This window comes from Bufo bufo, chromosome 5, assembly GCF_905171765.1.
Source record: "Bufo bufo chromosome 5, aBufBuf1.1, whole genome shotgun sequence".
NCBI classification, from domain to species: domain Eukaryota; kingdom Metazoa; phylum Chordata; class Amphibia; order Anura; family Bufonidae; genus Bufo; species Bufo bufo.
Window position 1 is genome coordinate 116,964,228 of NC_053393.1, and position 13,789 is coordinate 116,978,016.

The window sequence follows — 13,789 nt, forward strand, 5'->3', positions numbered from 1 at the left end:
AAACCATTGTAAACTTCGGGTAACGGGGAATCAGTGTTTGATTCCAGAGTGGGAGCCTGAGAAACAGCTACCACATCCAAGGAAGGCAAGCGGGTGGCGCGCAAATCACACACTCCCGACTCTCCACGAGTGACGATAGTGACGATGAATAACAATACAGGACTCTTAAGATGCCCTGTTATTGGATTGAGTAGTAAAAAAATTACAGGGAATGTCACTGAGGTATTTTATATAGGAAATATTATACAGGAGAGGCCCTGCTGCCGCTTTGTTGACTCTAGATAACTTCTGCCTGATCGCTCGTCCCCATGACGTCCATGATCCATTGTGTTATCTTCTCTATCAACTTTCGATGTAACAGTCAGCTCAAAACCATTGTAACTATGGGTAACGGGGAATCAGTGTTTGATTCCAGAGAGGGAGCCTGAGAAATGGCTATCACATCCAAGCAAGGCAGCATGCGCGCAAATTACCTATTAGGTATAATCAGCTGAGGGCCTGCAGGTGAGCTGACTCTTTAAAAGATTTGAGTTGTGGGCCTGCTGGTGAGCTGAGGTGGAACCAACAAACCCAACTTAATTTTGATGGCTGCATTAATCTGCAGATGTCCGTCATACAGCTCTACAGATTTTTTTCCATCTGTATCTTTCTCAGCAATCTGTGGCCTCAATCTTTTATCCAGACTCTGTCATTGTGCCACTATGTGGCCTCCTCATGCTGCCATCTCCACACCATGTCACCTTGCCATTCATTTTTATCACCATGCTGCAGCTGATGCTGCTTAAAAGGCTTTAAACTGATCACCAGGCCCACAATTTAATTAAGGTTTTGAATCGATAAACCTAACTTGCTTATGTGAGCTGCATCAATGGCCTAGCTAGAAATGACTGGGCCCCACAGCAAATTTTTGAATGGGGCTCCATCCCACAGTAATTTTTTAGCAACCCCTTCCTTTCATGCCGCCCCCATTCCTGTGGCTAGTAAAGATCACCCTCTCAGACCAGGGTCGGCAGCTGTTCCATCCGTTTCATACACTGTCTATGCTGTCACTGTATAAATTTATTGTGTAATACTGTTGAGGTTGCCCTGACCAAATCCTTTAGTCCTCCTCTTCCTGGATGGGCCCCTTCTGGCTCAGGGCCCCAAAGCTGCAGCTTCCCCTACTTCCCCTATAGCTACACCCCTGGTCTGCATTAATCTGCAGGTGACTGTCATACAGCTCCACAGATTTGTTTCCATCTGCATCTTTCTAAACAATCTGTGGCCTTAGTCTTTTATCCAGACTCAGTCATTGTACCACTATGTGGCCTCCTCATGCTACCATCTCCACACCATGTCACCTTGCCACTCATTTTTATCACCATGCTGCTGCTGATGCTGCTTGAAAAGCATAAAAAACTGATCACCAGGCCCACAATCTAACTAAGGTTTTACACACAAAATCAAAGTAAAAAAATCGATTTTATTGGAAAAATTGATTGAAAACATTCTTTCTTGTATATTTACTTATATATAAAGTGCAAGTGCTGACAAAAATACAAATAAGAGGAACTCCGTATATCCTGAACCTGCATATCACATAAAGGAGGGCCTCATTCACATTGAGTTGCGGGCCTGCAGGTGAGCTGACCCTGTAAAAGATTTGAGTTGCGGGCCTGCAGGTGAGTTAACCCTGTAAAAGATTTGATTTGCGGGCCTGCAGGTGAGCGGACCCTGTAAAATATTTGAGTTGCGGGCCATATATGCGAGGGCATTATATGTGATGAATAAGCAATGCATGTTGATATGACGGAAGAAGAGGAGGAGGATGAGAAAAGGAAGATTCAACCATATACCCTTGTTTGTGGTGGAAGGGGTGCATGGGAATACAGTCTATTAACTACATTAAAACAACACATGTAAAGTGCCTTTATGTTCATCAGCATTCCTCTGGTGGAGTCGAGAAGTCATGGTCAGTCCAGGCCTTGTTCATTTTTGTATGAGTCAACCTGTCAGCATTTTCAGTTGACAGGCGGATACGCCTATCTGTTATAATGCCACCAGCAGCACTAAATACACGCTCAGACAAAACGCTGGCAGCAGGGCAGGCCAGCACCTCCAAAGCGTAGAGCGCCAGTTGGTGCCACATGTCCAGCTTGGACACCCAGTAGTTGTAAGGCACTGAGGGATCATTGAGGACGCTGACACGGTCTGCTATGTACTCCTTCACCATCTTCCGCACATCAGGGTGAGGGTGTTGGTGGGGTTCATGAAACTGTCCCAGGCTTTGGAGAGTGTTGCCCTGCCTCTGTTGGAACTGCTGTGGGTTCCCCTTGTCTCCCCTCCTCGGTTGGCCAAGGAAGTACGTACTCTGCCGCCAGTATTGTCAGATGGAAAATTTTGGAGCAATTTTTCAACAAGGATCTTCTAGTATTGCACCATTTTGCTCGTCCTCTCCACCAGAGGAATGAGAGATGAGAAGGGTGAACAACCAATAGTCCGTGTTGTTTTAAATGCGTATAACGCGCGGGTCGCGGGAAAGGCAGCCTAACATGAAGTCAGCCATGTGTGCCAGAGTACCAACAGGCGAGACTTCGCTGTCATCATCAGGAGGATCACTCCCAATCTCCTCATCCTCTTCCTCCTCTTCTGCCCACCCACACAGAACAGATGGAATTAAACTTTCATGGGTACTACCCTCTGTAGCTGAGGCAACTGTCTCCTGCTCCTCCTCCTCTTTAGCCTCCAATTCGCGCTAAGAAGTTGAACTGAGGGTGGTCTGGCTGTCATCAACCTGTGTAATGTCTTCCCCCATTTCCACCTCTTCCACATGCAAAGCTTCGTCCTTAATTGTGAGCATCGAGCATTTGAGAAGACACAGAAGTGGGATTGAGACGCTGACAATAGAGTTATCGCCGCTCACCATCTGTGTTAATTCTTCAAAGTTGCGTAAAACCTCACAGAGGTCAGACATCCATGCCCACTACTCGCTTGTCAATAGCGGAAGTTGACTGGAAAGGTGACGACCATGTTGCAGCTGGTATTCCACAACTGCCCTCTGCTGCTCACAAAGCCTGGCCAACATGTGGAACATGGAGTTCCAGCGTGTGCTCACGTCACACAACAGCCGGTGAGCTGGCAATTTCAAGCACTGCTGCAGCGTTGACAAACCGGCTGAAGCTGTTGGTGACTTGGGGAAATGTGCACACACGCGGCGCACCTTCACTAGTAGCTCAGGCAAATTGGGGTATGTTTTTAGAAACCGCTGAACCACAAGGTTGAATACATTGGCAAGGCATGGGATGCATCTAAGGTTGCCCAGCTGCAAAGCTGCCACCAAGTTACGCCCATTATCAGACAGAACCATGCCTGGTTCTAGGTTGAGTGTCGAGAGCCACAGCTCAGTCTAGTCTCTTATCCCCTGCCACAGCTCTGCGGCGGTGTGCTGTTTGTCACCTAGGCAGATCAGCTTCAGCACGGCCTGTTGCTGCTTCCCCACTGCAGTGCTACACTGCTTCCAGCTACCGACTGATGACTGACTGGTGCTGCACGCGGATAATTCGGAGGTGGAAGTGGAGGAGGAGGCGGAGGAGGAGAAGTTGGGATTAGAGACACTAATGTAGGTGGTGGCGGAAACCCTGATGGAATTGGGGCACGCAATCCCTGGCGTCGTTAACACCTGTGCCATCCCAGGGTACAAGTCGCTCCCGGCCTCCACAACATTCACCCAGTGTGCCGCCAGGGAAATGTAGCGTCCCTGACCGAAAGCACTTGTCCATGTGTCCGGGGTTAAGTGGACCTACCCAGTAACAGCGTTGGTCGGGGCACATGTGATGTTAAGGGACACATGTTAGTGTAAGGCTGGCACGGCACACCTTGAAAAATAGTGGCGGCTGGGGACTGCGTAACGGGGAACGGCCGTCGACATCAGGCTGCGGAAGGCCTCAGTGTCCACAAGCCTAAATGGTAACATTTCCAGGGCCAGTAATTTGGACAGCTGCGTATTTAGTGCTATGGCCTGTGGGTGGGTGGCTGGGTATTTGTGCTTGCGTTCAAATGCCTGGGGTAATGACATTTGGATGCTGCGCTGGGACAGGGAAGTGGATGTGGTCGCTGATGGTGCTTGCGAAGGTCCAGGTGCAGGGTGGGAGGCATCCGGGCCTGCGTCTTGTGCTGGCCAATCCCCCGTCCGTAACACAGGGGAAGAGGAGGCAGTGGAGTGACCCGCAGACACAGATTGTGGACACAGGCGTTCGCCCCACTTATTACAGTGCTTGGATGCCATGTGGCAGATGATGCTGGTGGGGGTGAGGTTGCTAGTGTTCATGCCCCGGCTCATTTTCGTATGGCACAGGTTGCAAACTACTATTCTTTTGTCGTCCGCACTTTCCTCAAAAAAACACCATACTGCCGAACACCTACCCCTTGGCAAGAGAGATTTACGCAAGGGGGTGCTCCATGGAGCAGTTGCGGGCCTGTTCGGTGGTGCCCGCCTTCTACCTTTTGCCATCCCACTGGCTCTTCCAGCCTGTTGCAGTGCTGCAGATCCCTCCCCCTCTGTACTGCTCTCCTCGCTCGGCTTGTTGCCACCTTCCCAGGTTGGGTCAGTGGCCTCGTCGTCCAGCACCTCCTTTTCCACTTCCTCACTCTGATCATCCTCCTGATTTGTTGACCTAACCTCAGTGATTGACAACTGTGTGTCATCCTCTTCCTCAACCTCTTGAGACAGTAACTGCGGTTGAATCATTGGCAACTGTGTCTCATCATCATCCACCTCATTAAACACTAATTGCCATTTCCCACCGTCATGTTCTTGTGACTCTGGATTCTCAAGATGTTAGGAATCGGGGCTCAAGATCTCAGGTCCCTCTTCAAGCCTGCTTGGCGAAAGGGCCAAATCAATTAATGGCGATGTTCGGTCAGACAGTAAATGATGGGAGGAAGGACGATCAGGGTGAGGATTGTGTGGACAAGACTCTTGGCTACTGAGACTGGACTTGGTGGAAGACAGGGTGGTGCTTAACTGACTGGAAGCACTATCTGCTGCAATCCAACCGAACACCTACTCGCACTGGGCTGACTTCAAGAGTGGTGTCCTGCGCCGCCCTGCAAAGTGTGACATGAAGCTAGGTATCTTGGATGATTGTTTTTCTTGTGCTCTGGCATCAGGCACAAATTCAACGCGCCCAGGGCCACGGCCTCTGTGTGCACCATCAGCATCAGGGCCACTTCCCCGTCCACTAATGCTCGCCTTCTTCAAATTAAATGTTATATGCACGCTTGACACACAAGATGTGGCATGGATGTCACATTTCACAGCAAGCACAGTGTATGGAAAAGGTACGTAAAAGTATGGAAAAAGGATTTAACTTATATTTTTACTATCTCTTGTCCTGACACACTATTGCAGCACAGATGTGACAATTCACTGCATGGATCATTTATAGGAAAAATGTGGTTAAATCATGGAAAAAATATATTTGTTGTCACTAATATTTTTACCAATATCTGGTCTCTGACATACACACGCTATTGCAGCACAGATATGACAATTCACTGCAGGGACTGTTTATAGGAAGATTATGGATAAATTACGGAAAAAATATATTTGTTTTCACTAATATTTTTCCCAATATCTGGGCCTGACACACAGATGCTATTGCAGCGCAGATGTGATAATTCACTGCAGGGACCATTTATAGAAAAATTATGGATAAATCATGGAAAAAATATATTTGTTGTCACTAATATTTTTCCCAATATCTGGCCCTGACACACAGACGCTATTGCAGTACAAATGGGACAATTCACTGCAGGGACCATTTATAGGGAAAATGTGGATAAATTATGGAAAAAATATAATTGTTTTCGCTAATATTTTTCCCAATATCTGGGCCTGACACACAGACGCTATTGCAGCACAGATGTGACAATTCACTGCAGGGACCGTTTATAGGAAAAATGTGGATAAATTATGGAAAAAATATAAATGTATTCAATAATATTCTTCCTATCTCTGCCCCTGACACACAGAAGGTATTGCTAAACAGATGTCACAAGTCACTGCAGACAAAGAAAAGTATGGGGAAAAAAAATCGAAGACTACTTTGCAAGATTAAATTGCTGCCACCACACACACTAGTCCTTAAAAGGACTTTTGGGTCTTTGAAACATTTTAAAATTGAATAAATTGCGATCACAAACTCCCTACACTATCTGTCCCTTCCAAACAGCAGCTCTCCCTGACTCGCAATGAGCCAAACCCGCGTCATCGGGTGCTATATAGCACCCGATGACGCGTTCCAGCCAGCCAATCACTGTAATGCCAGTAGCCAACATGGCTACTGGCATTACAGTGATGGCAGTACTTACCTGCACGTTTATTGGCTGCTTAGCAGCCGCGAAACATGCAAGGAGGAGACTCGAACATGGCGCTCGAGCACATGCGGTACTCGGCCGAGTACCACCATGTGCCGAGCATAGCGATGCTCGAGCCGAACAGGTATTCGGCTGAGCATGCTCGCTCATCACTAGTAATAATATTTGTCTATCTGTCTAATTCTGTGTACACATATACTATATATACTAGTTTGAGTCCTAAACCCCTTTTGACAGAGTAAAACATGGTACCTACCTTTATTGAAGTAATCCATTACACTACAGAGTCACTTATTGGCCACATTAATGAGAACTGTATAATGGGCAATGTAGTAGTTAATTGTTTGGCGTAGGAAAAGAAACAGTAATACTAATATAATACTAACAGTAACACTGTCTGTCTACCTACCTAATCTAATTCTGTACATATGTATACTAGTGTGAGTCCTAGACCCCCTTGACAGAGTAAAACATGGCACCACTCCCCACCTTTATTGAAGTAATCCATTACATTATTGACTCACTTATTGGACACAGGAATGAGAACAGGATAATGGGTGATTTAGTAGTTAATTGTGGAGTTTGGTTTTGGAAAGATTATCTGACTTAAGTCATTACCACTGTGGTAACAAATGGGGTCCAATCTACCCTGAGAAATGCTGCTCCCTCTACTTGTAGCAAGTCCAGCAGCCATTGTGTGGTCTCCAGCAGGAGGTGTGTGGAATAGGAAGAGAGAAGTATTATTATGTATCTGTCATTTACACTGATCATGTGTCCATATTAATATCGGCTGCAGATGTGTAAGGGGACTTTCACACTAGCGTTATTCTTTTCCGGTATTCAGTTCCGTCCTAGGGGCTCAATACCGGAAAAGAAGTGATCAGTTTCATCCTAATGCATTCTGAATAGAGAGCAATCCGTTCAGGATGCATCAGTTCAGTCCCTCTTACGTTTTTTGGACGGAGAAAATACCACAGCATGCTGCAGTTTTCTCTCTGGCCAAAAATACTGATCACTTGCCGGAATGCCGTATCCGGCATGAATTTACATTGAAGTGTATTAGTGCCAGATCCGGCATTAAGTGTTCCGGCAAAACGGATCCGGCTTTCCGGTCTGCGCACGTGCAGACCTTTAAAAATGCAAAAAAAATGAATATTGGATCCGTTTTTTCCGGATGACACTGGAGAGACGGATCTGGTATTTCAATGCATTTGTCAGACGGATCCGCATCCGGATCCGTCTGACAAATGCCATCCGTTAGCGTCCGGATTGCCGGATCCGGCAGGCAGTTCCTTCGTCGGAACTGCCTGCCAGAATCCTCTGTGAAAGTGTGAAAGTAATACAGATGTGTATGAGATGGACTTCACAGTCCTCATATGACATACAACTTTTCAGCATTCACAATGTGCGCTCTGCAGGATCTGGAGCTAAATCCATCTGCAAGGAAGAGTCTGTGAACTCTTAGGACTATCTAGAGTCTATATCCTATCTATTATCTATCTATCTATCTATCTATCTATCTACAGTCTATATCTATATTCTATCTATCTATTATCTATCTATCTATCTACAGTCTATATCCTATCTACTATCTATCTATCTATCTATCTATCTATCTATCTCCTATCTATATATAATGTATCTATTTATCTATCTATTATCTATCTATCTATTGTCTATCTACAGTCTATATCTATATTCTATCTATCTATCTATCTATCTATCTATTATCTATCTATCTATCTATCTATCTATCTATCTATCTACAGTCTATCTATCTATCTTTTGTCTATCTATCTATCTATCTATCTATCTATCTATTATCTATCTCTATCTCATATCTATCTATCTATCTATCTATCTATCTATCATCTATCTATCTATCTATCTATCTATCTATCTATCTTTTGTCTATCTATCCATCTAATATCTATCTATCTATCTATCTATCTATCTATCATCTATCTATCTATCTATCTATCTATCTATCTTTTGTCTATCTATCCATCTAATATCTATCTATCTATCTATCTATCTATTATCTATCTATCTATCTATCTATCTATCTACAGTCTATCTATCTATCTTTTGTCTATCTATCTATCTATCTATCTATTATCTATCTCTATCTCATATCTATCTATCTATCTATCTATCTATTATCTATCTCTATCTCATATCTATCTATCTATCTATCTATCTATCTATCTATCTATCTATCTATCTATCTATCTATCTATCTATCTATCTTTTGTCTCCCTATCCGTCCTCATCTATCCTTGACCCCGGTGTCCTGACTACATGTCTTGGCCGGTCACTTGCAGATGCTGAGCACACTTAGGAAATTTCATTCAAGTTTTTTTGTCAATGGGAGACTTGTGACTTTCGCCTCCACTCCAGGTGTCGCTGACGTCACCAGAGAGGCGATAAATATCTGGGCAGATAATTGGACGGGAGATTCATTGTTGTGATCGCAGGACTCTGCCCATCGCTCGGAGGAGCCATTATTTATTCAGGAGAGGAGCAGCACGCAATAGTTGTCAAGAGAGCGTCAGCTTATTAGGCAAGAGCTGCGTGATCGTGGAAGAGGCAGTGAGCTATAAAATCCAGCATCCCTGTGTACGGGATCCCACCTCCACCTCCAGATATGTCCTCCTAGGAAGTGAGGGACCACCGCCGCACAGAGGGACCTCCGGAGCCGACACATCCCTTCCATGCTGTGATACCGTCCACAGGACCCTCCGTCAGCAAGTAAGTTCAACTCTCTGCAGCAGCCCCCGAGCAGAGGCTGGGGGTCTCCACCAGTGGAGGGGTAGAGACTCTTAGATGATGGGATATCTGCTGTAGATCTACTTAGATACATTTAACCTGATGTAGATATTATCCCTCCTGTAGTAACTTTCTGTGTTACTAAGTGGTGTGATATCTGCTTTATATTTGCCCTGATAACCAATATAATCACCCCAATAAATTCATGTTTACATTACTAAGTCAGATTATTTGTCTTCATAGTCCTCTTGTGATCACATATCTCCACATACCCCCAATAAATTAATTTTTACATTATTAGGTGATGTCCTACTTTTCTCAGGTTCAGATATCTCCACATCAGCCCAGTCTATTCATCTTTATACTACTGATACCATTCCCTTCATACTTCTCTGACCAGATATCTCCACATCACCCCAATACATTCATTCCTACACTACTGATACCATTCCCTTCATACTTCTCTGACCAGATATCTCCACATCACTCCAATACATTCATTCCTACACTACTGATACCATTCCCTTCATACTTCTCTGACCAGATATCTCCACATCAACCCAATACATTCATTCCTACACTACTGATACCATTCCCTTCATACTTCTCTGACCAGATATCTCCACATCAACCCAATACATTCATTCCTACACTACTGATACCATTCCCTTCATACTTCTCTGACCAGATATCTCAACATCACCCTTATAAATTCATTCCTAAACTACTGATACCATTCCCTTCATACTTCTATGACCAGATATCTCCACATCACCCTAATACATTCATTCCTACACTACTGATACTGTTTGCCTTGATACTTCTTCTATGATCAGATATCTCCACATAAGCCCAGTCTATTCATCTTTACACCACTGATACCATTTGCCTTGATACTTCTATGATCAGATATCTCCCCATCACCCCCAATACATTCATTCCTACACTACTGATACAATTCCCTTCATACTTCTGAGATCAGATGTCCCCACTTCACCCCAATAAATTTATTTTTACATTACTAAGTGATACTATTTCTCATCTTTTCTTAGGATCAGATATCTCCACATCACCCTAATAAATTCATTTTTACATTACTGATATCATTCCCCTTCATACTTCTCCTATGATCACATATCTCCACATGATCCCAATAAATCCATGTCTGCATTACTGATACCAGTTGCCTTGATACTTCTCAGATCAGATATCTCCTCATCCCCCAGTCTACTCATCCCAACACTACAGATATCATTCTCCATCATACTTCTCATATGATATCTGCACACTTGTCCTGTTATATTATTCAGTGATACATCTGCTTCACACTTGACACTTCCCATATGATTAGATGTGATAATTTTGCTTGTTAGTATGTAGTAGTTGTCTGGTGTCCCGATCAGATAATCTGCTGTTATTAATGGATGTACAGATGTAGTAGAGCTAACACACACCACGCTTAACTAGATGCAGAAACTAACTAGTCGTGTTGAGCCGACACCTTCAATTGCTTTTCGTTGACTTTTGTTACGGGATATCAGGAAGAAATTTGAGTTAAGAGTTTGAGTGTTAACTCTGCTACATCTGTAAGTGCAGTGATGCTGATCTATAGTGGATATACAATGATTGGAATAGGACCTCTAGTTGTCTATAGGAGTTGGACAGCAGAGCAGTTACCAGTGGAGTTCATGGTATATTGTGTTGGTAATATCGTGATATGCAGAGATAGTGGTAAAATAGTTGTATAGCTGGTGAGATGTTTGGATGTGGACCATTCTTCCAGTGTCAGGGGTTAGGGTTCAGCACTTGGACAGCTCCTATCAGAATCCACCCCCACCCACCCACATGTCTCTTCTTTTCTCAGGTTCTTGCCAGTTCCTTCCTCACTTCCCCCCTCTTATTCCAGGTCTCCCCTGCACGTCTTTTCGGATTTACAGATTCGGTAGCTGGAGTAACATGAAGTTCCAGGTCTTGGTGTTTATGGGGATCCTCTTGGTTGCCCTCCTCCCTTGCCAGGAGTGTAGAGCCTTCAGCAAACCTCCAGCCTCCCCTGCCGGGGCTCCCCCTCCTCTCCTGTCTGAGTACCATCCCTTTTTACTTCGTATGGGAGAAGAATATTTCCTTCGCCTTGGGAACCTCCACAAATATCCCTCCCTAGGAGCAAGCCGCCTCCCTGATGCTTCTTCCTCCAGTAACTTTGTCAGGGCTTTGCAGCAGTTGCAGCCTCAGCAGTGGGGTGGGCAGCAGCAGGGGCTAAGAGCTGGCATCCTAGAAGGAGCAGATTCCTCATACAACCCCCAGGAGGAACCTACAGAAAGGGGCAAACGATCGGAGGAGCCTCCCATATCCCTGGATCTCACTTTCCATCTTCTCCGAGAGGTCTTGGAAATGGCCAGAGCTGAGCAGATAGCCCAGCAAGCCCACAGCAACAGGAAACTGATGGACATTATTGGGAAATAACCCACTGTCACCTGCCAAAGAGTTTCCTGCATCTAACACAAACTATACAGTATGATGTACCATTGTGCTGCCCTGATACCATGTGTTTATTTTTCTATAGCTTCAGACATAGAGGATGCCCTCCATAACTCCTCGGGTGCCTGTGGGGCCAGCAAGACAAAGCAATGCTCTGCTGCTAGTCCCCAGGTGAGAGCCTAGATCTGTTTATCAGCATGCACCGGGCAACAGATGTAATTTGTAATTTATTTTTATTTGGGAGGGATGGGGTGGGGGTTACTTTTGTAATATATAAAAATCCTTAGGAAATTCCAGACTGGCAATGGTCTTTACAGTTTGAACTAGATGAACAAACATCTCCTGGGTTTCCTCTGGGAAGTGAAAATATAACAAAGAAATAATCTGCTGTAATTTATTTTGCATCAAAAGTTTATTGTATACATTTCCACAATAAAAAACATCTTTTCAGAGCTCGCACAACATTGGTGTGTAAACATAATGTTTAATATCTATATTTTTAATAAAATCTGCCAAGCTTCATCTGTCCATCTTCATTTATTGGGGGATAAGTATGTAGTAAGCAGACAGAGAGGTGGTCCTGACTCCTGACCGAGCTTCTGTGCAATGGAAACATACAGTAGATCTAGTAGACGGCATTAAGAGGAATGAGATCATAAAGCAAAGACATTTTTAATGGTGGCCAAAAGAAAAGCAACACAAAATCCCAGAGAAGTGATAGCCACTGCACAGAGTGATTCCTTAGTCCTTGCCCTCGATCTATTTCCTTCTCATGAAGGAGGTAATAAGGTGTCAGGAGCAAAGAATATTCACATGCATTGCTTTCCAAACCCTGTTACCTTAATGCAAAGTTGACTACAAGGAATTGCAGATTTGCAAGGATTGTAAATGAATGACATTGGTTCCAAATTCCCCTAAAATTCAGATTTGGATGATTTTTTTTAAAATTCATTGAGGCAGTGTGTATTGAAACAAGCATGTTAACATCTGTTTACCCATATTCCTACATATACCGTATATATGCCACTGTCCCTTTGACATTACTAATGCTGTCTCCGGATTAACAGACTTGAAAGGGGTTGGATACAGTCCTTGGGGACCCCAGAGTGTCATGCATGATTTTTCAGGGCAATTAGGGTACTTTCATGGGTCAAATTTAGTAGGACTTGAATAAAATCTGACAACCGGTTTGGGCAAATCAGACCCTAACTGAGTTTCAATACATTTGCTCATCTCTAATAATAATAATAATAATATTTATATATACATACGTAAATGTGTTATCTCTGGTTTTCCATATGAGTAAAGCTACTACATCATAATAACTCAATAATTAAGGTGCTGGTCAAAAGACCCATTCAGCTCTCGGCACTACTGTTTTCTAATAGCTATATCAAGGGGAGAGATTGCTTGTAGGCACCATGCGCTGTATTGTGGAACTACAATTCCCAGTATAACCTGCCTAATATGCTGGACAAGGACATTTCTCATTGCTTGAGACAACTGCCTCTTCAAACTTAACAAGAACACATAAATGAAGACATAGTTGCGTTCATTTTTCCCCTAAAAGAAATGGCAGTCGCCAAGGGGTCTCTGCACTTCTTGGAAGTTAACCCCTCAAGGCACCTGCACACTTTAATGTCACTTTAGTCATTTCAAGTAGTGAAGAAAGAACTGATTCAAGTGGGTTACACAGCACCTTACACACACTGGCACATACATACATACACATACTACTCAGCTGATAGTGGGGGGGGGGGGGGGGGGGTGGCACAGGGAAGCATGGGTGGAATTATCAGAGTAGTGTTTGGACCCCAAGATGAGTCTACTAGGTTTCTGTCGTACACTGAGGCGTAATTGGTAGATATTGGGAAGGCTGATATGTCATGAGTATGATGTGGATGGAAGAAGATAGAGGCAGGGACAATTAAATGTGCTGATGATGAGTACTGCTGTGATAACGGATAATCGATCACAGAAGGAGGCTCCCCTGACTTTACACTTAGGTGAGTGTTCATACTGGTGCTGCAGACAAATGAAGGTTTCCCACAGTCAGGCGGCTATTCAGGTAATGTATTAAGCCAGGAGAAAGAGAATACATGACGTAAAGCGTCTGTGTTGTCAGACTGATTAGATTCTGTAGTCCCTTGAGCATCTTCTTGGACCAATGTCTCAGACCCAGTCTGCA

The 13,789-nt window shown here is 44.1% G+C and overlaps 2 protein-coding genes across 4 annotated transcripts in view; one reads left to right on the forward strand and one right to left on the reverse strand.

The window, feature by feature from the left end:
• The first annotated feature begins 11,082 nt into the window (after positions 1-11,082).
• On the forward strand, positions 11,083-11,586 carry CRH (corticotropin releasing hormone). Its single transcript, XM_040433364.1, has one exon. The coding sequence runs from the start codon at positions 11,083-11,085 to the stop codon at positions 11,584-11,586; it is 504 nt and encodes a 167-aa protein (XP_040289298.1).
• Positions 11,587-12,000: 414 nt separating this feature from the next.
• Positions 12,001-13,789, reverse strand: part of TRIM55 (tripartite motif containing 55) — a 186,300-nt gene continuing 184,511 nt past the window's right edge. For all 3 annotated transcript variants that reach the window (XM_040432405.1, XM_040432403.1, XM_040432404.1), the window contains one exon: positions 12,001-13,784. In XM_040432405.1, coding sequence (XP_040288339.1) covers positions 13,774-13,784 — 11 coding nt within the window. In that variant the 3' untranslated portion in view covers positions 12,001-13,773. The remainder of the gene's footprint in view (positions 13,785-13,789) is intronic.